This window comes from Corvus moneduloides, chromosome 4, assembly GCF_009650955.1.
Source record: "Corvus moneduloides isolate bCorMon1 chromosome 4, bCorMon1.pri, whole genome shotgun sequence".
Lineage (NCBI taxonomy): Eukaryota > Metazoa > Chordata > Aves > Passeriformes > Corvidae > Corvus > Corvus moneduloides.
Window position 1 is genome coordinate 24,631,156 of NC_045479.1, and position 25,824 is coordinate 24,656,979.

The following is a 25,824-nucleotide window of genomic DNA, read 5'->3' on the forward strand; positions in this document are numbered from 1 at the left end:
ATAACAGTGCTGTGTTTACTGAGGAATTGGTGCTTTGAATACAAAAGAGATATGCCAGCTTTCATGTGTGGTCTCTCACCTACTAAGTTGTGCAGTACATATTCCGCCACACTCTCAGGAAGGGTAAAGACTAAGTGATTTAATCTCCTAGAGGCCAAACTTCACAGTAATAGTTGGAGATACGTAAGAATAGCAAAGAGGGCAGCCGAATGGATAAAACTTAAGTGTGTGTGTTCATTCTTAGTGACTGTGGAGGCATTCACCAAATAAGTAGCTATGATTTCAGGATACTGTTTCAAACTAAGTTTGTTTAACATGAAACAATGGTTCTGTCTGGATCATCTAAAACTTAAAAATTAAAATTTTTTAAAAATCACTTTAAGAGAGGTTTTACAAGCAAGTTCACAGCGTAAATATATCTGTGGTTGGTGTCCAGGGGCTGTTTGGTAGCTTGTCAGTAGGCTGAGCTTCTTTCCACTTTCCCATTCACTGTAGCTGCTCCCACCCTGCTGATGCTCGTAGGTTACCCACAGAGATGACAGCTGTAAATCTGAGATACTGTCATGTTTTTTCAGCTTTTGAATTTTAGATGAAAACAATCACATAACCAGATCATTTTGACTAGGAGAAAGACATTATAGACAGAAGTTTTTTGGTTGTTTTTTTTTTTTTTTTAGTCTAAACTAATGCACTTTATCATGTAGAATTCTTCAAAGATACGGTAAAATGGTTTTTTTCCAAGTAGACAACTTACTAATTTACGAAGCATGTCTACTGTTGACTGTAGTAATCTTATCAGCATTACCAGATCATATTAATGAATTTTTGTTTTCCCTTTTTCCTTTAGTAGTGAAGCATCAGGGTCAATTAAGTGTGTAACAGAATTTTTAACTCTTGCAGAAGAAGGTGTAATTTGATGCATAGAGGATTTTTCATAAGTGAGGTTGAAAATTGATGTCTGGCTTGGTACAGACACAGTTTTGGTACAGATGCATTTTTATTGTCTTTGGGACTTGGGGATAGTGTGTGTCTGTGAAGTTACAATGCTTAAGATTTTGTATTTCAGTGAATGTTCCACTTTGCATATTTCAGTTTTCATCTTTGCAAAGTAAATGATGCCATAGCAATTTAGTGCAGTTTGCCTTTTTATTCTTTACCATACAAAGGAGTTCTGGCTTGGTTAGTTTCAACAATAAACTGCTTTTTACTTGTGCTTTCATTATTCTATACTGTCTCTGTGTGCTTTCCAGAATTATGGACTAGTTCAGCAATTTCTTTTAAGAATAGGTGTCATAGAACCTGACACATGATGATCTTTAGGGTTTTTTCATTATTGTGGAGTGGAACTCATGATGGACAGGTTCAAAAAATGCTACAATACACGCAATTCCAGAGAATATACCAGTGATGTGTTTGTCGCTACTGTAGCTTGAAATCTGCTATGCTGAAACAATGTAGCAAAACCTATGTTGAGTATATTGGCCAGTGTGAATGCTCATTTCAGTCACTGACTTGTTGCATTCCGTAGATTTCCTTTATAGGTGTTGCTGGTACTTTTTGTAAGTGTAGAAATGAATCCAGTAAGGTTTAGAATTACTTCTCCTTGGAAGAGGTGTTCTGGGAAAGGTGAAGTGGGAAGATGGCAGAGAGACAGACTGCTGTGGTTACTTCAGGCCCCAACAGTCAGCTGTAAGGATACTCTCACAGAAGGAAGGCTTTGTTACACTTTAGTTGCAATACTTCACCTCCAAAAGCCGAGAGAATTGTCGTGCCGTAGCGCGTGTCTATTTGTACTTTGGAAGCCGTGTTTGGGATGAGGAAGGACGGTTGAGTACTTAAAATCATCATGAGTGAAGTAATGATTGTTTCTGCCAGGGACTTTTGCATCAGAGTTATTACAGGATTTATAGTACTTTTGAAAATTTCTTGTGTGTGTGTGTATGGCTAGGAATAGTATTTAGACTTGTAGTTCATCAGTTGGTTGTTTTCATTCAACAATAAATTCTGTTCTTGTGCTAATATATTAAGGTTGTGGTTTAGCACAACCTGTTCAATGTTTGTTTTGAGCTGCTTAAAACTCTATTTACATTCTTGCTCTTAATTTGCAGGTCACAGATCAAAAAACCAAAGGTAAGAATCTTTGATCCTAAGGAATACTTTTATTGACTTGAGCCAAGATTCAGATCTTGATCAGAACTGTTAGAAAAGGAGGGGGACTTCTGAGTCAAGATGAAATACCAAATATGAGTATTCAGGAGAAATGAAAGTTGAGGTGATTAAAATGGAGAACCTACAACTATTTGGCTGATGTGTTGTCAGCATCAAAATACTTGAAGAAAGAGTGAGGATTGTGGATAAGATAGGTAGCTGAAATACTCAGTTCTCTGTTTTACAGAGGTTTTAGACAAATAACCAAAGACTGAAACCACCCATATAAAGGGAAGGATAGACAGCAAAAGTACTGCTGGTAGTGAGGTACCAAAATGAATGAAGATTACTTGGGTTTGGAAACTTGAATTCAGGCACATAAAAGTCCAGTAGAGAAGGCAGAACTGATGAGTGAGCATCTTGAAAGTTGAACTTAATAACTTAGCTGAAGTAAAAATATATTTAATCTTGTTTTGTTCATCAGTTTTTGATAAATTTTGTGGGGAAACTGCCATTAGTGAAAGAAAAGGACTAAAATAGTAACTTGATTTTATGGCTAACAACACTTTTTTGGGGTTTGGGCAACGAAGCCTATATAGAGAAAACTGAAAACCCTTATAAAAATAAAATGTGGAGAATAGTGCATTCATGTTGCTAAAGAGAGACCCACTTGTCTTGATCTCACATTTGTAAAAGTTTTACTGATTATGCTTAGTTTGTCTAGAGGCTCTTAAGCAAATTTTGTGATGGTGTTAGCTCCTCAGGGATTTGTGGTTTTCTTCTCCAATACATAATAGTCCTCAGGACCAGCTTGTCTTTGCTTATAGGGGCACCTGGTGACCAGCAGAGAAACCTTAAGTGAGCCAAATACAGTTGCTCTGTGTAGGACTGTCTTTTGGGTGAGAGTCAGCTATTACTGCCTTACTTAAGAGCAGCACAGAGAACTCAAATTTGTTAACTCTGAATCCAAGAGGAGGCAGGTTATTTCCCATCTTTTTGTTTGTTTAGGCAGTGGCTATGTAGCCTAGTAAACAGGTGAAAACTTGGGTTCTGATTTCGGATCTCCCATAAAGATGATGCATAACAATCCAAAAACCAGTTGAAGATCAGGAAGGTGGAGCCAGTTATATTTGACTGCTCATATTTTAAAATGACTCATTGTCTAGGGTATATTCTTTGCCAGCTTTACATTTGCAAGAAATTTTGGGCTTAGAGCAAAATACTTGATGAAGGTAGAGTTTCATCCTGGACTGTAGAGTTCCACATGGAAGCAAAAGGTCTGCTGCTATGCTTATTCCTGCTTCTCTAAATTGTTCTTGGTTGTTGAGGAGGTGGAAGCTGTGCAGTATTTCAGAAATTAAATACTGAAAGCTAAGTGTCACAGTGAGTGCTTGTAACTAACACAGGTTTAACTGGAAAAACTTCTGATTTTCATTCTTCCTGTTTTGCAGTGCCCGAAGTGACGAAACCAAGTTTAAGCCAACCAGTGGCTGCCAGCCCAATTGGCAACTCTCCATCGCCACCAGTCAATGGTGGCAACAATGCCAAAAGGGTGGCAGTGCCGAACGGACAACCGCCAAGCGCCGCCCGCTACATGCCTCGGGAGGTGCCGCCGCGATTCCGTTGCCAGCAGGACCACAAAGTGTTACTGAAACGTGGGCAGCCCCCTCCGCCATCCTGTATGCTCCTTGGGGGTGGAGCAGGGCCTCCCTCCCCAGCAGCACCAGGAGCAAACCCAAACAACGCACAACCAGTGACAGGAGCACTGCTGCAGAGCGACAGTGGGACTGCAACAGGCGAGTGACGATAATAAATAATATTGAATGAACGTGTTGGTGCATGGCAGAAAAGGGATGGCTGAAATTGTGCATAAGCCTGTCATTATATAACAAAACTCCTCAGACTGCTTTTGGAGAGCTTCTTCTCTTTCAGTGTACATGCTTCTGTTGGCAGCAGTGGATATAATTTTTACTACTAGATGAAACAGGAGGTTTAATTTTTTTCAAGTATGTTTTGAGTGGTTTTAATTGGTTGCTGAACTGCTGCAGCAAGGTAAACACAAGGCATAAATAAAACAGCGTTTTATAGCTGTCACTGAGTAGTTCTTAATGGCTCTTCAGGTTTCTTTGACAAGCATTTCCTGTCTTGTCACATTTTTGTATCTGGTAAAACAGACATGTAGATGCCAGGTCTGCAAAGGGCAGGTGTCTGTCAAGTCTTGTCTGGATGAAACAGAAAGATGACCTATTGCTCCTTACTTTTTTTTTTGGTAGTAATCTTGGGTTTTCTACTTAGATAAGCCTTTTTGTACAGGTGGCAACTGTTCTGTTTTCACTTTTCCATTTTTTTTGTGTTCCAGAGGATAAATTGATTTTAGGATTAATTGTTTTGTGAGCATGGGGAAGTTATAGCTGCTCCTGAATTTTTTAGACCCTTGGTGAATTGCAGTAGCTGTAATATTTCTTCTTAAATTATAATAGTGGAACAAACAAAATTCCACTCAAGATACCTGCCTTTTAAAGAAGAACTTAGGTGACCTGCAAAGTCAAGGACAACTTCAATTATAACAATAAGGATGTTTAAAAAAGGAATATTAAATACTTGAAAGTCAAAAAGAAGAAAATAACAATACCAGTATGTCTGAGTTTTCTTTGAAAATCATGCCAGATCAATGAGATGGTGATTTTTTTACCATCATGGAAATGAAACTTTTTTCAGTGCTCTGTGGTTCGGAATTAAAAACAGACGTGACTTGTACAGAATCAAGTAAGCTAAATGGGATGGCTGCCCTTATGAATCTTCCTAGAACCCTTTTTAATAATGCCATTTGTTTTGTGGTTTCACTACTTAAATTCATTTGTAGGAAATACCTGTTTCACAGATTATTTATCTTGTCTTTGATAATTGCTGTTTAAGAGAGGAGAAGGTGAATGTCAAACTACAATGGCAAAATTTTAACTAATCAGTTTAAAAACAGGTTTCTTGGAGATAACTGCTTTTGATGAAACACCTGAAACAAAACATGCTCCAAAGTCTATCGTTCCTATATGAAATCCTAGCACCGGTATGCCTTCACAGTTAGTGTGGTAGACTAAGGAGAATTTGTGGCAGTGAAGCATTCTAAACATTTTCAAAACTTCTCATGAGCAACATGTTTTTGCTGCTGGGTGTACTATATGAGAACCATTTGGAAGTATTTTGAGAGGCTCCTTAAGCTATATGTAATTATTTGACACATAATATTTGCTTTTCTGAGGCTGAAATTTGATGTTATGAATTCTCATATTTTTACACTTCATTTAATGGTGCTTTAACAACTAAGATGTTACTTGGCTGTATTAGCCAGTGGTTAGTTGCATTACCCTGAGGGAAGTCAGGAGTACCAAGAATATGGGTCCTTGAGACCTGCTTCACCTCATCCATTTTTCTGCACCATAACAAGTTAACTGGGCTGGGGAGCTGACTTGTATTAAAATTAAATCGGGTTGGTTTTTAAAGCTAATTTCAGTCCAGATGACTTTTCTTTTACCCGTTCATCTAACAATATCAATGAGAGCACACGTGCTAGCATGTGAGAGTAGGTATGCCAAAGGAATGAGAATGAGCAGCTGGACAAAAGAGAGACCGGGGCTGACCTTAGGTGCTCCATCAAAGTGCTTATGGAAGTGCAGTGTTATCTGCCTCGTACATCATTTTTCCCACCTCAGATCTGGCTGTTGACAAACTGAACTTCAGGTTGAGCCCAATTCAGTCCAATATATGCACTGATACTGTGGTTAATTCATGCCACATGAAAGAAAACAAAAGCAGGTTCCCAAAGGGGAAGATAAAGTAGCTTACCTACTTGTTCCCATTCTTACATTCACCAGATGGTCATAGGTGGCGTTGGTGAGGATTTAATATTAAAAGTTAACGTGTAATCCTTCTCCATGTGGACTTTTTTCTACCAGGATTGAAATCCTTCTGGCAAAACTAGTGCCCTGAAAGATGACACCAAGTATACTATTGTCTCATACCAATACAGGGGATTGAGATGATGGGTGTTCTATGTAGTTCTTCCAATACCAATGATAATTCAGGACATACAAGACAGTTTTGGACAATAAGGTTTAAATGTTATTGGTGAAAGTCTTTCAACAGTTATGGTTATTGCCACTGTCAAATATAGCAAGGGAAAGCTGGTTTCCTGAAATAATCCATTAAATTGTGTCTTAGCGTGCTATATGTCAGCAAGCACCCCAATCTTAAATACTTTCAGAATGTCTTCACAGAAATAAAATATTCTGTTAAAGTCACTGTTTTGAAGATCTTGTTAAGTTCATAGCTGCCTATGCATCATGCATTGGCTCAACCATTTCTAAGTTCAAAAGACAGCAACCTTGCAGTCTTTTGAGCTTGTCTTTGCCCTCCTTAAGCTCTTCCTGTGATCTGTCTAATTCAGAAAGTTTTTTAATTGGAAGGGAAAAAAAAAGGGTTACTCTGTGCTAAAAAGATAGATGGATAAAAATATCAGTGGAGTCATACTTCCTTGCTATTGTTCAGTTTGCATTTGAGGTTAAAGCAACAGAAGGAACAGAATGTACTTGGGAACTGCTTGATCTTTTGGATCTTGGTAGGTGGGGTTTAGTTGATGAAGACAAACTACTGTTCATCAATATTCAAAGCTTACAAGGGAGTTCTAACCTTGCTGTAAAGTCTGGATCCTTAATGGTGGCCCTCAGTGAAGGGGGATCCGGAAGGCATTAGTTGGATGTTCATTGTTCAAGCTAATGAACTGAACGCCTCAGACAGGCACTGAAAGCTGATCTTATCGTCTGTTGAAAGTACTAGCAACCAGAAATGGTGGTCTTTGCTTTGGAATATATAACATAGGAATTGAGGCTAGGAGGGGAGTTACCCAGTTTTTTTAAGCTGTTTGCCTTATTTTCATGGAAGCTGTCATATGAGCCGGTACTGGTAGTAACAGTATATATTCAGTACGAATACTGCTGCAGCTGTTACTATGGAGTTTATGCTCTGCAAAATAAGTGGGATAACCGATGTCAAAAATTTGATATTCTATGCTTGTAAATAATACGGATTATTAATGACCTCTTTGGGTGTTTGGGGTTTGTTTTTTTTTTTTCTTTTAGATTCAGCAATTGGAGGTGCTGCTGCTTCAAATTATGCAAATTCCACTTGGGGTCCTGGAGCCTCCTCCAACAGCGGCACCAACGCCAACCCAACTCACATCTGGGACAAGGTGATTGTAGACGGGTCTGACATGGAAGAGTGGCCTTGTATTGCCAGCAAAGATGCTGAGTCTTCTTCCGAAAACACCACCGATAACAACAGTGCCTCGAACCCTGGCTTGGAGAAGAATGCTCTGCCAGGAAGCACCACTAGTAACAAAGGAAAAGGAAGCCAGTGCCAGTCTGGAAGCGCTGGAAACGAATGTAATCTTGGGGCCTGGAAATCTGATCCCAAGGCTAAATCTGTTCAATCTTCCAACCCTGCTGCCGAGAGTAACAATGGACTAGGTAATTGGAGGAACTTGAGTGGACAAGACAGAATCAGTCCCGGTTCTGGCTTCAGCAACTTTAACCCAAATAGCAACCCGTCTGCTTGGCCGGCACTGGTTCAAGAGGGCAATTCCAGGAAGGGAACTCTGGAATCTGATAGTGGTAGCTCCAATGCACAGATTAGCACAGTAGGTCAGACCTCTAGGGAACAGCAGTCAAAGATGGAAAATGCGGGTGTTAACTTTGTCTCTGGCAGAGAACAGGCTCAAATTCATAACACTGATGGACCAAAAAATGGAAACACTAACTCCTTGAACTTAAGTTCACCAAACCCTATGGAGAATAAGGGAATGCCCTTTGAAATGGGCTTGGGGAACCCTTCCAGGAGCATTGACACCCCTTCTCAAAGCACTGGAGAAAGAAAGACTGGGAGTGTTGGATCTTGGGGTACAGCTAGGGGGTCTTCTGGAACTGACACAGTCTCTGGGCAGAGCAATTCTGGAAACCATGGGAACAATGGAAAGGATAGAGAGGACTCCTGGAAAGGAGCTTCTGTTCAAAAACCTAATGGGTCAAGAAGTGATTCTTGGGATAACAGTAACCGGTCTACGGGTGGTGGGTCTTGGAACTTTGGCCCTCAGCATGCAAATGAAAGCAAATGGGGTGAAGGGAACAAATTAACATCTGGGGTCTCTCAGGGAGAATGGAAACAGCTGTCTGGGTCTGATGAACTGAAGATTGGAGAGTGGAGTGGTCCAAACCAACCAAATTCTAGCACTGGAGCATGGGACAATCAAAAAGGCCACCCTCTTCCTGAAAACCAAGGCAATTCCCAGGCTCCCTGTTGGGGAAGATCTTCCAGCTCTGCGGGAAGTGAGGTTGGAGGTCAAAGCACTGGAAGCAACCACAAAGCAGGAAGTAGTGACAGTCACAATTCTGGACGCCGATCATACAGGCCTACGCATCCTGATTGCCAGGCAGTCCTGCAGACTTTGCTGAGCAGGACTGACTTGGACCCCCGAGTGCTTTCAAACACTGGCTGGGGCCAGACTCAAATTAAGCAAGATACCGTGTGGGATATTGAAGAGATGCCACGGCCCGAGGGGAAGTCTGATAAAGGAACTGAGGGGTGGGAGAGCTCTGCCACACAGACAAAGAACTCAGGGGGCTGGGGTGATGTACCCAGCCAAAGCAATCAAAACAAGTCTGGATGGGGTGAGCTCTCAACCCCAACGGAGTGGAAGGACCCCAAAAATACTGGAGGATGGAATGACTATAAGAACTCCAATTCTTCTAATTGGGGAGGAGGAAGGCAAGAAGAAAAATCATCTTCCTCTTGGAATGACAGCTCTAGTAAGGATCAGGGGTGGGGTGGACGGCAAAGTAATCAAGGATGGTCTTCTGGAAAGAACGGTTGGGGAGAGGAAGTTGACCAAACGAAAAACAGTAACTGGGAAAGTGCAGGAAACAAGCCAGTGTCTGGCTGGGGTGAAGGTGGGCAAAATGAGATTGGAACTTGGGGTAATGGTGCAAATACAAGCTCTGCTTCAAAGGGTGGATGGGACGATTGTAAAAGAACTTCAACGTGGAATGAGACGGGTCGACAGCCCAACTCCTGGAACAAGCAGCAGCAACAGCACCAGCAGCAACAGCAGGAGTCTTCTGGTTCCTGGGGTCCACCGCCCCAAACTCCAAGTAATGGGCGGCCTCCAAACCCAAATTGGAACAGCGGACCACAGCCAGCTGCCCCCAAAGAGGAGGAGCCTAGTGGCTGGGAAGAACCTTCTCCACAGTCAATCAGTCGAAAAATGGATATTGATGATGGCACTTCGGCGTGGGGAGATCCTAGCAGTTATAACTACAAGAATGTGAATCTGTGGGACAAGAACTCACAAGGAGGACAGGCCCCACGGGAGCAGAGCCTGCCTACTCCGATGACTAGCAAATCACAAGCATCAGGTACTAGTCTTGTTCCTTTCTTCAGCAAGCTCCTATATATGACAGTAACCTTAATGCATTAGCGAGATGGTTTTAGATTCCTATTCCTGATAGTTTTATTCTATAAAGAAAACCAAATTCTTCTTTGACTATTCGGTTCTGCTTTTAAAGTCTTTAAAATTTGAATCAGTCAGTCCTCTGCTTGTTGTGCCTCAGTAACTGTGATCTGAGTACTGGTCACCTCACCAGGAAAAGAAAATGTTCGCTAGCTGACAAATCTGCATATTCAATTTGAGCTCTGAAGAACAGGTTGAATTACAGAATCAAAACCTTTGAGTCCAACCATAAACCAGCACTGCTTAGTCCATGACTAAACCATGTTCCTCAGTGCAGCATCTACAGGTTTTTTAAATAACTCCAGGGATGGTGACTCAACCACTTCCCTGGGCAGCCTGTTCCAGTGCTGGACAATCCTTTGGGTGAAAAGTTTTTCCTAATGTACTATTGAAACCTGCCCTGGTGCAACTTAAGGCCACTTTGTCTTGTCCTATTTCTTGTTACTTGGGAAAAGAGACTGCCCCCAACATGTCTACAGCCTGCTTTCACATAGTTGTAGAGAGCAATAAGGTCTCCCCTGAGCTTCCCTTTCTCTGGACTAAATAACATTTTTTATATTTAATTATTGGAGAAATGGGGAGAAAATCTTTACTTATTTTTAGTCAAAAACCTTTTGCTCTGAAGCAGTTGAAATTGAGCAGGTCTGTGACTTAGTTTTTTAGTCAAATTTGGCTTGGCTTTATGATAAAGAATACTTAGAAAAATATTTTCTTCTTTGGAATAAGGACAAGAAAAAGTTACATGGCCTGGAAATATATTAAGATATTATTGTTACGTAATATTTTCTTCCGACTCAAAGTCACTTAAAGAATGCTATCTTGGTTTAATATGTACTGCAAATGTGTCCTTTCTCTTTATTCAGTATATAAAACCCCTAAGTTAGGTGCTTGTATTTAGCCACAAAAGTTCACAGACAGGAGGACAGTATTAGATGTGGGGCTCATGTTTAACCTGGGAGAAGAGTATTACTCATTGTAGCATTCTCTACCTTTTCATCCCTGGAGGTCAGTGCCCACTCTAAATTTGTTGTGAATGATTGTCAATTCTGTTGCACCCACACTACTGAGAACCTAAAGTCCTCAGCAAGAAGAACAAAGCAGTAGATTAATGATGTGGTGCTGCACTGCAGTAAATACTTCATTGTCTAAATGGTCTGTAATGAAACCTCTTTCTCCTTTGTGCAGTCTGGAGCAAAAGCACTCCACCTGCTCCAGATAATGGTACGTCTGCCTGGGGTGAGCCAAATGAAACCAGTCCCGGGTGGGGTGAAGTAGATGATACAGGAGCATCGACTACAGGCTGGGGGAATGCACCTTCCAACGCCCCGAATGCCATGAAATCTAGTGAGTATAGGCCAGATACCAGTTTCTTTGCAATTGCCCTGGAGATTTTTAGTGTTTGGCCTTTTGGCATAGGTCACCTGTGGAGGAATTATCTGAGGCCTAAAAGCAGTGTTGAATGTTATTACGGGATTTTGATGGATGAGTATTAAGTGCTTGTAAATTACTGAAACTTAGTCTTTCAAGGTAGTAAAAAATTTCCTAACTAAGCAATTAAATGGGCAGCTCTGATTCTGGAAGTGCTGAAACCCTTTTCCAGTAAGGAAATGTGTGTTTTTCTCTTTTTCTCTGGCTGCCTACTTGTTACATGATAAGTCACTTTTTCTGATCATATCAGGAAAAGGAATACACAGTACTGACAAATTCCACTGTGGAGGCTATTACACGGTCATCTATGCTGTGATAATGCAGCTTGGCTTTGAATGGATTTTTTCAGTTATATAAGTGAGAAAAATTGTAACTCTTAAGAACTGCACTTTGTGGTCAAACCTAAATGCCTACAGCAGTGTCTTTCATGAATGACATGTTGAAATATTTTGAAATTTTATTTCAAAGTTAAAATTCTGCTATATTAAGAGGTTTTGTGGATATTACTCTCGATGATGTACATTGTTTGTATAATTTTTATATCAGTTTTTTTAAGGAAAAAACAACAAACAAAAGCAATGTTATTTCCAAACTCAGTAACATTTGGATGTGAAATTTCCTGCAGGATCTACTGATGATACACAAGTGTTACTGAATGTGACTGATGATGTGTCTGTAAAACTGTTTCCAGCCCAGAAGTTGCTTTTGCAACATGTAATTGTTTGAAATTAAACCCTGCGTAGATAGATGCTGTTTGGTCGTTCTCCCTTCCTCCCACCCCAATTAAATAATTTGGCCATTTCTGAAACAAAATAATCTTTGCTTCTTTAGAGTTATCATTGTAGCAGGCTTTTGTGGATGACAGGCTTCCCATGCCTGCCACACAAACTTGGCACTTTGAGGATGCTAAGTTGAGTTTAGATGGATGTCTTCTTTTATCTATAAATAGACACCTAAATATAACCAAAATTAGAACTCCTGAAATTGATCCATTGAAAATTTTGTTGATTTTTGTTGATTTTTGTTGATTTGATGCTTAATACAGTCTCGTAAGACTATACATGGTCATTCACATACTGTGACTGGTCTGTATGTGTGCCATAACCAAGGAACTGCAACATACACGTGCAGCTCTGTATGTGAGCTGTCCCCAGCTCTAGAGCAAAATCTAGGGACAGGTTACAGACTAGCTGTATCAGAAAAGGGAAAAAAAAAAAAACAGTTTGGAGCCAAAGAAGGAAGCGTAGACCATTATCCACCTGTTTAAAATAGTAGGTTTACTTAGTTCTAACAGCATTGCATAAGAATATTGTGGCAGAAGTAGGAATAAATTCCGTTTTCTGTAATAGATTTTTTTTTTTTTGGTATCTTCACAATTTCATTTGTGTGCTATAGCTGTTGGTATCTCCTTACTCAACAAATGCAAAAAATTAAGTAGGTGTCATATAGACAAGTGATCTTTACGTCACTTCCAGATTCACGTTCAAGAACTCAAGAGAGTTGTCAGTGCAGAAAAATAATGTATGGTTATGTAGTTAAGATCAGTATCATAGTATATATTTAAGCACTGTCACCAGAAGTAAATTAAACCTGCAGGGACTACCCAGTATAACATTTCCAGATTATATTCTTGACTCTGCAGTCATAGTACTTAAGTGTAGCCTTTTCTGTGTAAGTAGCACAATTAAAGGGTCAAGAGGTAGATTTTCTGCACTTGGACCAGTATGTTTCATAAGCAGCCCTCTGTTTTAGTACCCAAATGAACAGCCTTTAAAAAGCTGTTTTCTGTGAAGCATCTGCGGGTTTATTTATGATGCATTTTAAGGTATCTCTTAAACCACCATAAGATGCTGCTGTACTTATTTTCATTATGATCAGGGTAGAGATCCCCATGGTAGACTAATTGCAATTCCTGACTTTTTTTATATTCAGACCTTCTGCTATGTGTGTTAATGTCCTTATTCCTGATTTCCACAGTCAAACCCCAGACAATTAAAGCATTAGTTATTACAAAGTGATGTTGATGATGGAAATCTTTTCTGAAGTAGATAAATGCTGAATAAATAGATACAGGAATAAATGTGCAGAATGAAGAGTTAGAGCAGGAAGAACAGTTGGATAGTGGACAGGATGAGGACTTGAGCTCCTGATGGCTTGTCAGTAAAGGTTAGAATTCCAAGTTGCGTGACAATGCTGGAGAATAACAGCAAGAAAAGAAGTAAAGAGGGAAAAGTCTAAACTGATACAGTGAAGTGGTTGTAGCTTTCTGATATACTTAAGCAGCTCTGCTAGTAAGTCTCTTTAGTGGCATTGTTAAGAACAGAATTTGTAGTAGAGGAGTTTGGGTTTTTTTTGCATTAAATTACTTTTGGTGTTGTTTGTACCAGAGGACAATGTCGGGTCCTTGCCTTCAGATCCTACTTAGTTGTTGTGCCTAAAAGTTCTGGTTCTGTAATTTTGTGGAAGAGTGTAGGGCAAGGGGAGTATTAAAGTTTTGAAGTGAGAGAGGAAATAATTGATAAACCACCTGAACCAGTCTTCAGCACATCTGGTTTTTGAGTGTGCTTTGAAGGCTTTCATTTGCACTCGAAAATAATAGGTTGCCTTTTAAATACAGCTGTATCTGTGTAAGAGGTCCCTATTGTTATTATATCTTTAAAGGTTTGACATTTCTTTAAAATAGTTGCAAAACATGACATGTGAACATGCCACCAAGTCTCTTGGGTTTTGGGATTCATGCACAAGTTTTTACAGCTGTTAGAGTGAAGACACAGTTTTGAATTTTATTTTTTTTAGTTCCTTTGGGATTCTGATGATCTCAGCTAATGTTGCAGTGTCACAGCGCCAGCTGCATGGTATTGTAGACTGCTTTAGAGCTTTTTTTCCTTTTTCTAAAGGTTCTAAATCTATGCAAGATGGCTGGGGAGAGAGTGATGGGCCAGTGACAGGAACACGTCATTCCAGCTGGGAAGAGGAGGAGGAGGGAGGAGTCTGGAATACAGCAGGCTCTCAGGGAAGCAGTTCCTCCCACAACTCAACAAGCTGGGGACAAGGAGGAAAGAAAACACAAATGAAGGTAAAATGCTTGATTGATTCATAACTACTGTGTTGTCTGAAAACAGTCTGACTGATATGTTAGAGCATTAGATAGTTATTTTTTTTAAGAAGGTTTTGCAGAGTCACAGAAAGATGCTGCTTAAAATAGTGTAAAAAAAGAGAGGTTTTTTGATTTGCTTTAATATACTACACCTGTTATGACTAATAAATGTTCCAGTAGGTGTCAAATTCTTTTGGTTTGTAAGCTGCACAGCCATTACTAAATGGAAATAAGTATCCCAAGGCTATTTCTCTTCTCTTGCTGACACATCTTTCTGTGTTAGGCTGCTGCTGTTTTTCTTGCATAGCCTGCTGAAGTTTGGATTCCACAGTCCCTTTGGCACAGGCACTTCTTATTTCTGTCAACTGTTGGATTTATGTTTGCCTTATGTTTGTTGTTGTTAACATTTGGCCTCAAACAGGAGCAGGAGCTTGGCTGTAGTCCTGAGTAAATTTCTTTCTGAGGCTTGTTTGCATTAAAATTCTTTAGTACAGTAACACTTGTTACTGTATTAATATTAGAAGGACTGTGTTGTGTCTGCTTCTCACGAAATAGGTGGAGCGGACTCAAAAGGCGAGGCAGAGCAGTTTCCTAGGACATGGAAATACTGTTGTGACATGGTAGAGAGTTTTACGGTTCCTGTTCTGCAGCAGTTATTCTCAGGGACTTTTTTATCACTTAAAGCTTTTTTATTTTAACCACCAAAACAACGGAAAAATTTCTTCATTGTTGAACTGTGTTAGTGTTGGTTTTGATGATCTGTAAATTACACTGAGGCCAAAGGGAGACCCTGGTCAGCACAATGCCTGTGCAAGAGACACCATGCTAAGGGAAGAAAGGCAAGGAAGAAATCGGCATCTGTATGTACTGGAGTAAAGATTGTATTGAACTGTAACATAGGAAAATTTAAAAAATGTTCACAAAGCTTTCCAGATTACGGAATGAAACTGAAGGTGTGATAAACATCCTACATGACAATGTTCAATGACTTTGGAATACCTAACAGTGAGCGATTGTATGAGACAGAATATTTGGTAAATGTTTCCAAACATAAATACTTTAAATAATTTTTTTCATGAGATTAATTTCTCTGATACCAGAATTTTCATTTTACACTTGCTCATCTCAAGGATAAAGGAGAATTTAAGGAATCAAGAAGTTTCTTAAAAATATTTTTGTCTTTTTTTTTTTTTCCAGTGCGCATTAAAAGGAGGAAATAGTGATTCGTGGATGAACCCTTTATCCAAACAGTTTTCAAATATGGGCTTGCTAGTAAGTAAATTTTTTTTAAAAGGAAGTCCAACTTTGTGAGAAAGCTGTAAGCCTTAAGTAAGTCAAAAGATCAGCTGTTTCACAGTTATTGATCTCCATCTGCTATGCTGGGATGTTGATTGTAATACCTGTAGTAGCTGGCTCAGAATGGCTTCTCAGAAAAAAACCCAAATATACTTTGATTCCTAAAGTTACTTTATGATAACTCTTGTTCTGAGGTTGCAGTTTCCTTGCAAGTAATAGATTTGGGAGGGGGATGTGTGTTTTCTTGTTTGGTCTGTTTTTTTGGGGAGGGTTGTTGCTTTTTAGTGTAGGGTGGTTCTTTGTTGCTTTGGGTTTGGGGTTTTTTTACTTTTATTTTCATATTCATTATTTTCCTATTTCATGCTGTTTAGAGCACTCAAGGTAGAGGCTCCTGCCTATAGTGTCAGATATCTGTGGTAATCCAAGGTATTCATTCTGAATCTCAGCCACCTATCAGATAAGGAGATTTACAGTCCTGTGTCTGTCTTAGCTGAATTTATATTTGAAGTACAGCAGGGTCTTTTTAGAACAAAAAAGGCTCATTATGAATCCATAAATAAAAATTGTTTGGTAAAGTGAATAAATAAATATCACATAGTCGAGAAAAAGAGCCATAGGGAAGTATTTCAAAAATAATTATATATATACACTTTTTTTTGGAACTTCTGACAAGCTAATTTGTAAAATATTTTGCAGAATATTGTGCCAGTTGTCATCCTGTGAAGCAGGAATAGTATGTAATGCTGGCTAACAAAAGATAACAATGCAGAGTTTGTGTGGGAAGTCCAGGGCTGCACAAGCTGTCACTGACATGCTTAGGATTAGTTTGCAGTGTCTTTTGGCTCCTAAGCTCTAATTCAGTTTGCTAGACTGTAGATGCTTTGGAAAGCCATGGGAACACCCTGTCCCAGGTTGCCAACTGAAGAATCCCATGGCAGCATGTTTCAAGATTTGATGGCATGACAAGTCATGAGGATGAGCTATCATTTTGGCCACTCTTTTCAGTTTTGTCACTCGACCACTGGAACATGAGGACAGAGGTTCATTTTTGGAGCATCTCTGTGTCCATCCTTCTCCGTCGCATGCATTCATGTGTCTGGTTTCGTATGGGCGAACTTGCCATGCACAGCGTTAGGGGGTTGAGGCAGGGTGTGTCGAGGGTGATACCAGAAATCCCGGTGTTCAATTTCAGTTTAAAGGAAAACTTTCATTGGCACAAGCGTGTTCTTCCTGCGTTCCACCTTTCTGAAATACTTCTCAGCATTGAATAGAAGTCAGAACTGAATTGATTTTTTTTTTTCCCCCCAGAGTCAAACTGACGACATTCCAGGCAGTAAGATGGACTTGTCTGTAGGTGCGTATATTTTAATTTCAATGCATTTGAAATGTGAGATCATGTGAGATGCTGTACTTTGGAAGGGTTTGATCCTTACTTTTAGCACTCCTCATAGTATAAGGGTAGAGTAAAAAGCATCCTCTGTGTTGTCTGTAAGCTTTGACCCTGGTGTGCAAGATTGGGATGTATACCTGTACAGAGCAGAGCTAGAACTTGGGCCAGAGACATCTGTTAAGACTGTTTTAATCTTTTTAGTTTGTATTCATTGTTACTGTTTTAACAAAGTGAAAACCTTTTTCATTTGGTGGAAGAGTACTGTTTTCCCTTTATGCCAGTAGGACATCCCATTTACTACAGCTTCTTGGAGGTGATGTGAGGGGAAAAAAATTATCCTGTGTCGTTGATTTCTTCAGTTGCATGCCTCAGGCTATTACAAATTACTTTTCAGTAGAACTAGATTTTATGTTCTGGGTCGCTTCACCACAGTTGCTGCACAGCTTAAGCGCTGTGGGCTGTGTGGCACCAAAGGTAGAGCTGTGGTAGTCAAAACTTACCTGCATCTAATACCAGCTGTGGATTTGGTATTCTAATACAATCCATACAGATGGAGTGTCTCTCAGCTTAAAATCCATTGCATTCTTAAATTTCTATCACACTTCATAGAGGATTCAGTTGTTCATTTTTCCCAAAATTGCTGTCTTCCTCTGAAGAAGTTAAGGGTCTCAGTAAGAGGTCATAAAAATGTTTAGTTAAAATGGTACAACTCAGTTTTGTGGAAAGTAACAGTTCTTTGATCTCTCCAGTTTGGCCTCGTGCATCCTCTAGAATTCAGGCTCTGATTGTATCATGCTTCTCTAAAGAATGTCTAAGTAGAGATCAGTCATCTTCATGGACGTTTAGTTCTCGTCTGCCTTCAGATGCTGCTGGTAAAAAACAGATCTAAGTATATACAAATGAAGAGGATGGTAGCCTGGATTATGCTGATTATAGCTCTCTTGGTTCTTTATCTCCAAATTAAGGATCCTTTGGAACTTTCAAGGCCATCAGAGCTTCTGAGGAGATGGCTGCTGCTCAGAATATCCTGTGAAAGGGTGCAGGAAGGCTACATCTTTTACTTTGATATGTTGCACTTCTTTAAGTTCAGTGTGCCCATTAATGGTGGCATCCCTTCATCTTAGGTAGAGCCATTTAGTATGGCTGAGAATGTAACAGATCTTCGTAGGCTTTTCTGTTACTTCTGCTTAGCAGTTTTGCTCTTGTTGATTATGGCAGTTGTTTGTGGAAAGCTATAAGCTGTTTTGCTCAGTCTAGGTCTACTTCTAAACTTTAAAAGTTGGACTTATTGATGAGATAGGCTTGTTCTTCAACTGGCTTTCAGTCAAGATTACAACATACCAGGTTTTTCTGACAGATAACTGCCAGCATGATACTTCCCTAGTTTATGAATAAATGTACAGTTAAATCTGTGCTTGGAGACCACATATGTCAAAGAAAACTTGGACTTTGATGTGCTTGGAGCACCTTGGCTCTGATCATCATGCACTGTCAGTAATTCTTACTACGTTGGTCTCAGTCTCCTTGTTTGAAGAGTGTGTTCCCTTTATTTCAAGTGCTAGAGCAATACTTTTATTTACTGACCAAGACAGAAAAGAGATGGATTGATAACATGCCTGAGGTAGATGTACTTCTTTTCTTTTTCTATCAAATCTCTGTAATGGATAGCTTTTCTGCTTTGAAAATAGGATATAACTTTTTTCCCATTGAAATATTTCCTATTCTGTAAGTTCTGCGATAGGAGGTTTGCTACAGTAAAGTAGCTTGTCAGAACCACTTAATATTTTGTATTTTCTTTTCTCCTGTTTGACAATCACCTTTATCTCTTTTTTTAATATATTAGTTAAAACCTCTGCAGATCAGGGAGTTCTCAAATCACCTGTAAATACTGAGAAATGAATTTAAAATTTCTATTGACTCAAATGCAATTCGTGTACCTGGCTGTTGTGAATATATTACAAAGCTATAATTTGATGTATCATTCAGATGAAACACCTCAATGTCTAAGTGCATGTGCTTGCTCAGTAGGCTTGGATGATGTAAATTTATGGTAAAGGTATAAAATCAGTATCTTTTAAATGTTTTTGTGGTCAAGCAGAAAATGTTTCAAATGGTTTTCTCCATCTGTTTTCACCATGTTGAAGTCTCTTAGGGTCTCTTGTTGGCAAATGTTTTGGGCAACTTTGCTCAGCAGCAGTTTCTGTCTCCTACTTCCCAGTGCAGGATCATATTATATAATTTTGCATGGAATTCAGATTTTTTTTTTTTTTGTAAGCTCTGTCCATGTGGTGGGGGAGATGTACTTGATAGTGGGTTTTTCCGCACTTGGGAGTGAACATCATCTTCCAAGTCCTTGTTTGATTTTGCATTTTTCACAGTGTTTTTCACAACTCTTAATAGTGGGGAAATCCAAGAACTGATAGGGTCTTCTTTTATGAAGATGGTTTAGCTTTTAACTTGTTCTATGTTTCTGCACGTAGAGAATTCGGGGCTTCATATTTATTCACACACAAGTGTTTTTGCCTACTGTAGAGGGTAATTTAGACTTTTCAGATTTTGACAGTTGTCTTCTACTACATAAGGTAAAGCTATTCTTTAGCCGCCTACATTATTTATAGCTTTAGTTGACAAGTTAAAAGACAAAACTCACATACAGGTTTCAAGGTTGTATTAGAATTTTCTAGGAATGGGATAAAGGAATGCAATCATCTCTCTCAGTGAGGCCTTATTTATATTGAAGTTTAAGCAGCTGCCTCAGCACTAAGTGACATGCATCTGTGCTTGAAGCCTTCAGAGGTGCTCTTTTAATGCTCTGTGTGTTTTACAAGGCATCATTCAGTAATGTTTGAGGAGCTGTTTGGATCATCAGGGTAACTGGAGAGACAGAAGGGTGTTTCTGTGGCTTAGTCATCTTGTGTTGGCATTGACCCAGTTTCATTTCAGACAGTGATGCAACTATGCCTCGCTTTCAGTTTCTTTTCAAGCAGCTAATGGCTAGGGCTTCCTGTGTGGAATTAAAGCACACGAGCCTTTTGGTAGCACGTTGCTGGCATTGTGTGCAGTGGTTTGATGTAGGTATTGACAGCACTGAGCTGTGTGTGACACTATGTGACTGCTTTTGCAGAGCCATTTGTAGCTTTTTAGGATATGTTAGAAAGGGATCAGGGAATCGTGAGCTCATCCAGGTCAGTGTGACTCCAGTTACAAGCTAAGATACGTAGGTGATTTGTCAACTGTTTTGTTATGAATGAGGTTGAAGGCATCTGAGAGGATGAAACTGGATCAACTTTGTAAGCTGTGCAGGTAAGAAAAACCCATGCAGTTAGCGGTCAGTTTCATAGCTTCTTGGCAGTAGCATAGCTGTGAATATTAATAGATTGGGATTGGACATTAAGAAGAGATGCTGGATTTGAGAAGCTTTTTCAAGGAACACTGTCTTGACAGTATTAGAATGATTAGCTGACTGCTGTGTTTGATAAAGGTTTAGTGTTTTGTCGCTGGTAGGGTAGGTTATCACAAACTTCCTTTTGAAAATCATAGATTTTCTTGTTAATTGTGCTGACGTGTTTTTCAAACGGTTCTTGGAAAGACCATCTGTGCTACTAACTAAACAGTATTCTTTAAAACTAAAAACACCAGTCAAGCTCATTTCTGTCACATCCGTATTTTAAAACGAAGATGTTTTCCATCTATTTCAACATAGCAATATGCATCTGATAGCTTACAGGTGCCACATACGACCACAATAATTGTTCCTTGGCAACAGTTCAGTGTGTAAGGTAGAAAACTTCTTCCAGTCACCTCTTCAGCTGATGATAAAGCTTTTAGAGAAAGTCGATTGTCTTGTTCACCATGTATGTTTCAGTTTGGTCATCTGTTATTGACATCTCCTCATACTCCACCAGGTTATTCCCTAAACAATGGCAGGAGACTTTAGCAGGTGTTTGGGAAGTGTCTCTGTTAGTGGCTGTGTTATTGTGTACAGGTTGAGGGAGACTGGTTATCTGTCTGAAGTTACAGTATACCAGTCGATCTCTTGTGTTCCAGAGTTAAGTTCACTTAACTCTTGTAGGAGAATTCTGACCAAATGATATGCATGTGACCAAAGTTTTCAAAGCATCGCAAAGAATTTCTCAGTATCAAACCCAGTAAAGGCTAAGTAGAATACATGGAGAGCTTAAATGGTGGTCTTTCTACATACTGAATTCCAGCAAATGACAGTGCAGGTTTTGGAAGACATAGAGAACTAGGTAATAATTAATATAATTAGTTGAAATGTGTATGTTTATATCTGTACATAAATTGTGACAACTACTTCACATTAAACTCTATAAAGTAAATTGACATGTTCAGTGTTAAATGAAGCTTCCTACATTAATTTTTCAACACTTTTAATACTAACTGTATCTATGCTAAGTTATAAGACAGATGTAATTTATATCCTGATCTTAAAGATTATTTCTTTGGCTATGAACCTGCTGTCATGAAACATGGTAGAGATTATTTGCACTAATTTCCTGGTTTTTTACAGGTGGTCTCCCAGATAAGAAGTTTGAGGTAGACAAACGAGCCATGAATCTCGGGGATTTTAATGACATGATGAGAAAGGATCGATCTGGGTTCCGTCCACCTAATTCCAAAGACATGGGAACCACAGATAGTGGGCCTTATTTTGAGAAGGTGAGAGAAATATCTTTAGATAAATTAATACCAACCTCTGTGTTCAAGGTCCCAGTTTTTACCCTACTTCTCCAGAGGTGCTAAAAATTCAATAATCCTGAATGAGCTCAGTAATAAAAGGTGTAGGGGAGTTATATTGGTAGAATGAACATGTGTATAAAACAGGTGTCAGGTGTGCATAGACAAACTAAATTGGGGAGAGTGAGGCTTTTTATTCTAGAATAGATTGTTTTTGATGTAGACAGAAATTACTTTTTTTTTTTCTTGGAAGGGTAAACTACTGGTAGCAATGAAATTCATTGTCAGTTTCATCATGATGATTCTTTTGGCTACTAACTACAGTCATCTACTGTAAAAAAAATTGGTTGAGATCTAAGTAAATATAAGTAATCACAGTCTTCCAGATTTTTTTCTTCTTTCATGTCTGGCATTTATTGGAAACACCCTTTCTAAATTCCACACCCCCTTATGCTGTATGTCCGTGTACTGTAAGCTTCTGTATGACATCTGTTTCTCTGTGACATCTGTTGTATGTTATGATAGTGTTTCTTTCATATTCTTGCCTATTTTAAACAGAAGCTTTCACTGTTATTATCAATTATTAATTGCTTCACATTATGAATTGGAGAGTGTCCAATAGATTCAGAATGCTCTAGGGCTGTTTTTTTAAAATACAGTTTATCACATATAAAATGGAAAATAAATTTGGTTTAAAAATTCTGAGGGCGTGTTAACTGTCAAGGAATTTTTTAACTCCTCCATTTTGGTATAACAAGCTAAAAAAAAGTTTTGTCAACTCCCTCTGGTGGCATAATTAAATAAATACCATGAGCAAAGCTAATGCATTTCCTAACAAATTATGCTGGTAGGTGTGTGCTAACATGAGGAATTCATTCAAGATTTGTTTATTTCTGTAGTGGTAATAGCCACTATCAGAAACAAATTTCATGAGAGTTCAAAATGTATTTTTAAAAAGAAAACATAGGAATTTATCGATTATCTCCTTGGACCAAAATCTTAATTGTCAAGTGATCGTTTGAATCAGAAGTTTTGTCCTTGTAACTGCTATTACAAATTACCTTTGCTTCTTCCTAGTCACTCACCGTCCCTCTTTCTCTCCTCTTGCATTCTGTTGCTTCACTAACCAACTCCTGCTGTTGGCTAACTGCTGCTTCAGCTGACTTTGCCTTTCTCCAATCAAGATGGGTGCCTTGGGGATGAGGCTCCCTGCTCTCCCTTCTCCCCTTCTCCCAGCTACAAGCTGTCTCCCTCTGGTTCCACACTATCCAACGTCGGCCTTGGGGCAATCGGCTCAGGGCTCAGTCCCCAAAACTTCGCTGCTAGACAAGTAAGCAGGCCACCTTATAAGATGCATTGTTATAAGGCTGCAACCTGGGCTTAATCCTGGTTAGTTGGTTGCTTGCATTTGTTTTTCTGCTGAATAGATTAAAATTGTTAATGGAAATTTCAGCTGTATCAGGCCATTGAGAAGCAGTCCACTTTGGTTCCTAGCATCAGAATGTACTCTGTCTGGTTTTGTTGGCCTCTTCCTAAATCACAGTGCAACAGCAGGTAGAAGTGCTTTTCAGAAGTCGTGAAGTTAGTGGCATCCTTTATTTTAATTGCTGGCTTAAAACCCAGTTAGAGGCTGTTGATGTGCCTCATCAAGCCCAACACTGAGTTTTTTCAGACTCCACTCAAAGACCTTGTATGTAGAAATGTGCCTGTAAAATGTTGCAGTGATTTAGCATTGTGCCTGTTCCCTTCTCCCTTCCTCACAGTCCAAAGTAAGGATTGATTTAGTAGCCTTTAAAAATTCCTGAAGCAGTAATATTTTTGTGTAGAGGAAAATGGTGGGGAAGAAATTAAGTGATTAACTGCAGTTTGGAAGAATTTCTGGCTATTATGTTCTGCATTATTCTAAAAGAAAATATTTTAGGAATACTAGGAAATGAAAGAATAGTACCTAATTATTGCAGCTGGTCTAGCTTATGTAGTCACATGCCTAACATGATGGTGTTTCTTTGTGTTGTCTTTCTGTTTCTATGTGACACAGTGTTGAACATCAGATTAAGTCCAAAATTTGCAGGCATGTTGTTGATCTCAGTGTGCAGAATTCTGTAGAGTTCTAGAGAGGGCTGAAAGTGTAACTGCAGCTTCAAGACCTCTCAAAAGTGTGAATGTGTAGTTGACTCCAGCTGGCTCTTTCCAGAATAAAATCTCTTGTCTTTTGGGGTTTTTTGTTTGCCTTCCTGCATGCTTAGGAGTTACTTCTGAAAGAGAAGACACTTTAAATGGAGGGGGATGCAGATGAATGAGGCAATCCATAGTGCTGCTGGTGTAGAAGCAGGAGGAGTGACTTGTGTTTGAGCAAAAGGATAGCAGAGGATGCACAGTATTATGGTAGGAGTGTTATGCACAGTATTATGGTAGGATTTATGAAATCCTGGTGTATAAGGGAAGGAAAGGTTTTAGCGAAGGCCTGCACAATCTCAGTTTGGAAGAATGATGAACTTACGTTGGGTGCAGAAATGCTGGCATGGACAGGCAGAATGGGGGAATGATGGCTGAGGAGTGGAAAATATGCTCTTTAGAACCCCAGGTATCTGAGGGTCACAGACACCCTAATATACAGCAGGGAAATTCTGAGGGTCTTGAAACTGAAAGGACAAAATCATGGCACATAAGGGTGCTTTGGAATATGGGTTTCAGCTTTTAGAAGCAAGAGAGTGTAGCTCCCTTAGTGTAGGAGACAGTTTGTAACATTTCTTGTTGCTTTTTTTGAAAAATGGTACCAAAAGTCTGTTCAAGAGGCTGAAATCATGAAATACAATGACAAATATTCTTTGGTCTTTTTCATGCATTAAGGTTTATTACAGAAGTTGCTTATAAACCAGTAAATACTTCCCATAAAAAAACCTCAAACAGCAAGTCTTCTTGTGTTAGAAAACAAATCACTGAAGAAAAAAAAAAAAAAACACAATTCTTTTTCTCACTTGAAAATTTTCTCCAAATTTCGTTGGAGAAAAGGGGAAGGAAAATATCCAGATCCAGAATGCTGAAATTTTCATGGCAGAAGGAAAATTTTTAATAGGATTTTAGAATTCAAATTTCAGTTAATGAAAGGCCTGCAGAGGAAATAATAGCCTTATGAGTGATATCTCAGGCAAAGTACCTGTCTTCTCTAAAATGGGGGATCAGAATTCTTGCTGACACAGTCTTGTCATACTTGTAAGCCAATAGAAAGGAGTTTTTAGTTTGTTGTTTGTTCTCCAAGTTTCCATTTCCCAACACGTGATGTGCAAAATATTCAAACATTAGATTTGTCATGTGCTTTGAAGTAAGTAGATAAGCATGACCCTTCAGTGTTAGAGGAGAAACAACCTGCATCTCAAAAATGTAGTACAGTGGTTTTAACCCAGGCCAAATATTACTGATTTTAGGCAAACGTCTGTAATTCTAAGGGAACTCTGTTTAAGTCAGTACTTGGCTCATTGTTACTGATATGTAGTTACTAGCATAGAAATCCATTATCCTGCAGGATTCATCTTCTCACTACTGCTTTAATTTTATAGGGTGGCAATCATGGTTTGTTTGGAAACAGCACAGCACAATCGAGGGGCATGCACACACCAGTGCAGCCACTAAATCCTTCCCCCAATATCCGGGCGCAAGTGCCTCCCCAATTCCTTTCTCCCCAGGTAAGGAATTTATAGCAACTGATTACTTGTAAAAGTAGAGCTACAGCCTTCAGAGCACATCATTGAGGTTACTTATACACCTATCTTAGTCTCAACTTGATGTTAAGAAATGGAAAAATTAAATAAGATAAAACCATTAAAATTCGTAGTGAAAGTGCTGAAAACTCAGTGCAGAAACATTAGCATTCTATCGTATTCCAAGGCAGTTGATGGTAAATGCTCGCTACCAGTATTTTTAAACCTCAAAAGTGGATTTGGGAATCATGTGTCTTACATAGGCTTTTGCAAAGTATTTTAAGAAGAACAAATAAACGTGAAAGCTTAAAGTGTTTCTGAAGTGTGACAGGTTGCTTAATTTTTTTAAGTAGTCTTGTCCTGTGCTTCCTGTCCCCCCCAAAAGAGATGTTTGATGAAGGGCTACATGTTACATTTACATGGCAGAGCTTAATCTTAAGACGTCAGGGTCTCCAAATGTACAAGTTTACCTTCTGCTTTGGACTTGGTGAACAATTCTTGATACTCTCTTGAA

The 25,824-nt window shown here is 39.2% G+C and overlaps 1 protein-coding gene across 9 annotated transcripts in view; it reads left to right on the forward strand.

Annotated features, from left to right (window-relative positions):
• The window catches only part of TNRC6B (trinucleotide repeat containing adaptor 6B), a 135,748-nt gene that overhangs the window by 82,833 nt on the left and 27,091 nt on the right, over positions 1 to 25,824 (forward strand). For 5 of the 9 annotated variants that reach the window (XM_032105990.1, XM_032105991.1, XM_032105992.1 and 2 more), the window contains 10 exons: positions 2,109 to 2,130; positions 3,600 to 3,944; positions 7,281 to 9,608; positions 10,889 to 11,047; positions 14,029 to 14,207; positions 15,426 to 15,500; positions 16,833 to 16,878; positions 21,446 to 21,594; positions 22,772 to 22,942; positions 25,170 to 25,295. In XM_032105990.1, the coding sequence (XP_031961881.1) occupies positions 2,109 to 2,130; positions 3,600 to 3,944; positions 7,281 to 9,608; positions 10,889 to 11,047; positions 14,029 to 14,207; positions 15,426 to 15,500; positions 16,833 to 16,878; positions 21,446 to 21,594; positions 22,772 to 22,942; positions 25,170 to 25,295 (3,600 nt within the window). The remainder of the gene's footprint in view (positions 1 to 2,108; positions 2,131 to 3,599; positions 3,945 to 7,280; positions 9,609 to 10,888; positions 11,048 to 14,028; positions 14,208 to 15,425; positions 15,501 to 16,832; positions 16,879 to 21,445; positions 21,595 to 22,771; positions 22,943 to 25,169; positions 25,296 to 25,824) is intronic. The other 4 variants (XM_032105995.1, XM_032105996.1, XM_032105998.1 and 1 more) reach the window with 4 other exon arrangements.